A 2,443-nucleotide genomic window follows, 5' to 3' on the forward strand; every position below is an offset into this window, starting at 1 on the left:
TTGCACCTCCCCAGTGAAAAAGAATAGAGAACCCAGAAATAAAGCATCCCTCAACCCTTGCCCTGCCTCCTCATTTGTATCAGCATCCCTTGATGATCCCTGCCTGAATCAGTTCTTACACTGCTGATTGCAAAATAGTGACTTCACTCCAAAATTCTCTGAATTTAGAGTGAAGAAAATTTTTAATTCCAGGGCATCAGAAAAGCAAGCACTACTCAGATGATTAACTTTGACATGAAAGGATTAAGCTCGGAGCAGATAATTACTTGGAAAGAATTATCTTGGGAAGACCTCTGGGGATTGAACATCCACCCTAAGGTGGTTCAAGGGGCGGGTTGTTTTGGGTACCTATATTAAGGACAGAGCCTAGGCCCTTCCTCACTTTTTCTAAGTCCTTTGCCAACCAGTTGCTTGGACTTGCCCCTCTTCTGAATCAGCTCAGAGCAGAGCATGGCCATGGGAACAAGTGCCCTCAGCAAGAAGCCATGGTGGACCCTGCCTGAAAACTTTCATGCTCCAATGATTTTCCACATGGAAGAGGACCAGGAGGAGCTCATCTTTGGTGAGTGGCCTTTGCCCACATCCCCTCCTTCATCCTTGTCTTCTCCGTTTTCAATCTTTCCCTTCTCTCCTACCTTCATCAGTCACACATCCTTTCCCCCAAGGCCACCTCCCGACTCCCCAAGGGCTGGTGCTTGATAGACCCTCCTTCACCTCTTATGCTCACAGGGCATGGTGACACATACCTTCGCTACATTGAGGTGCACAGCCACACCCTTATTCAGCTGGAGAGTTGGTTCACAGCTACAGGCCAGACTCGTGTGACTGTAGTGGGACCACATAGGGCAAGGCAGTGGCTGCTGCACATGTTCTATTTTGTGGGGAGCCAGGACTCCTGTCGTCATGATCAAGGTAGTTATCCTTGGCTGAACTGTGGTGGTGGAGGGCTTGATGGTGGAGTTCTGGCTGTGTTGTGTGGCACCTTGGGTTCTTGAAGGATCCCTTGTGTGGCTGGGGAATCCAGGTGGTTCCTAGAGTTCACTGGGAAGGGAAGGGCTCACTTTTGTGGCATCCAATTGCTCAGGGAGTAGAGGGTAGTGGGGAGGTATAAACAGGTTACATTGGAAGTCCTGGCTGGGGTGACATCCTCCCTGCAATGTCCCTGGTGGAGTCCAGGCCTGCCAAGGGCCCCAGTAATGGGCTCTGCTTCACCAGCCCTGGGCACTTCTTCTGCAGGCCTCAAGATGCTGGAGCGTGTCCGGAGCCAGCCGCTGACCAACCATGATCTGGTCGCCTCCATTAGTGTGCCACCGTACACCGGAGACCTGTCTTTGGCTCCCAGGATAAGTGGAACCGTGTGTCTTAGCGTTCCTCAACCTTCCCCTTACCAAGTGATTGGTTGTTCGGGATTCCATTTGAGTTCACTGTATCCGTAATTAAGGACTGATCTCCCCTGGGAAGTGGGGTTGCGAGGAGAAGTCTTGGCTTCGGTTTTGGTGAGAAATACGTGAAAGACACTGAAGAAAGTTTGAATTTGTGGCTAAGACCTGTCCCTCTTGGGCCTTCTTGGCATGTGTCTGAGGGAAGTCTCTTGAATGTAAGGAAGTGTTATTGGCAAAGCAATCCAATAAAATAAGCTACCCGTGGTGCAAAGACTTCGATGTGCTGTCGTCTTAGGATGAACTTATTCAGCCCTGAATGGGATTCTCTGGGCAAGTGCTGAGGTCTGGGGAGGCCCAGCCCAGGGAAGGAGCCAGGCACAAAAGTCAGTGCTTTCAGGAACTGCCCCTCTCTGGTCTGGAGCCTGGTCAGGCTTCTCTGAGTTGAATGAAAACGGGGGCTTCTAAAAAGGGACCCTCCTAGAAGCCCCAGGGTTTTCCTGGATCTTGAAGTGCAGACAAATGGGGAGAATGGAAAGGTGGGAGGAAGGGTCCAGATGGAGATTCTGAAGTCCCTCAAGCTGTGAATTAATCCATTCCAGAACTTTCTCCCAATGCCAAATCTACATTTGGATCTCTCTAGCCAAGATTATAGCAAGCTAAACCTGTCCTCAGTTGAACTCTTCCCGTTCAAATTTCTTCTTTCTCTAGCAGTCTGTATATCTTATAATAAGCCAATTGCAGTCCTCTAGCATAGAGCAACGACGATGACTTGGACTAGAGTAGAATGGTAGAAGTGTTAGGAAATGATTGAATTTGCTATCTATTTTGAAGCCAACAAGATTTGCTAATTACATGGTTTTTACATGGCCGGTTACCAAATAAAAGTTAGAAAGATCATATTCGAAGTATAAAAACACTTAGGAATTTGCTTGAGGAAGAATATAACTAAACTACACTATTCTCAAGGAAAATATCATGTTTACTTTTAAATTTATAATATAATAATTGATGGCTCATAAACTAGAGAAAAAACTTATTTTGTAAAAGACATGTGCAAAAAG

The 2,443-nt window shown here is 47.2% G+C and overlaps 1 protein-coding gene across 1 annotated transcript; it reads left to right on the forward strand.

Moving 5' to 3' along the window:
* The first annotated feature begins 450 nt into the window (after nucleotides 1–450).
* On the forward strand, nucleotides 451–1,436 carry LOC100579964 (KH homology domain-containing protein 1-like). The gene is made up of 3 exons (XM_012502835.1): nucleotides 451–562; nucleotides 730–912; nucleotides 1,237–1,436. Exons 1-3 carry the CDS (start codon nucleotides 451–453, stop codon nucleotides 1,434–1,436), a joined length of 495 nt encoding a protein of 164 aa, XP_012358289.1.
* Nucleotides 1,437–2,443: the final 1,007 nt, after the last annotated feature.

Source organism: Nomascus leucogenys, chromosome 3, assembly GCF_006542625.1.
Source record: "Nomascus leucogenys isolate Asia chromosome 3, Asia_NLE_v1, whole genome shotgun sequence".
NCBI classification, from domain to species: Eukaryota; Metazoa; Chordata; class Mammalia; order Primates; family Hylobatidae; genus Nomascus; species Nomascus leucogenys.

Excerpts from the sequence above, each read along its gene's own strand:
- LOC100579964 (XM_012502835.1), top strand. The coding sequence starts at position 451 with ATGGCCATGGGAACAAGTGCCCTCAGCAAGAAGCCATGGTGGACCCTG. Across the intron at positions 563-729 it reads CCAGGAGGAGCTCATCTTTG|GGCATGGTGACACATACCTT; the intron begins GTGAGTGGCCTT and ends TTATGCTCACAG. Across the intron at positions 913-1,236 it reads CTCCTGTCGTCATGATCAAG|GCCTCAAGATGCTGGAGCGT; the intron begins GTAGTTATCCTT and ends CTTCTTCTGCAG.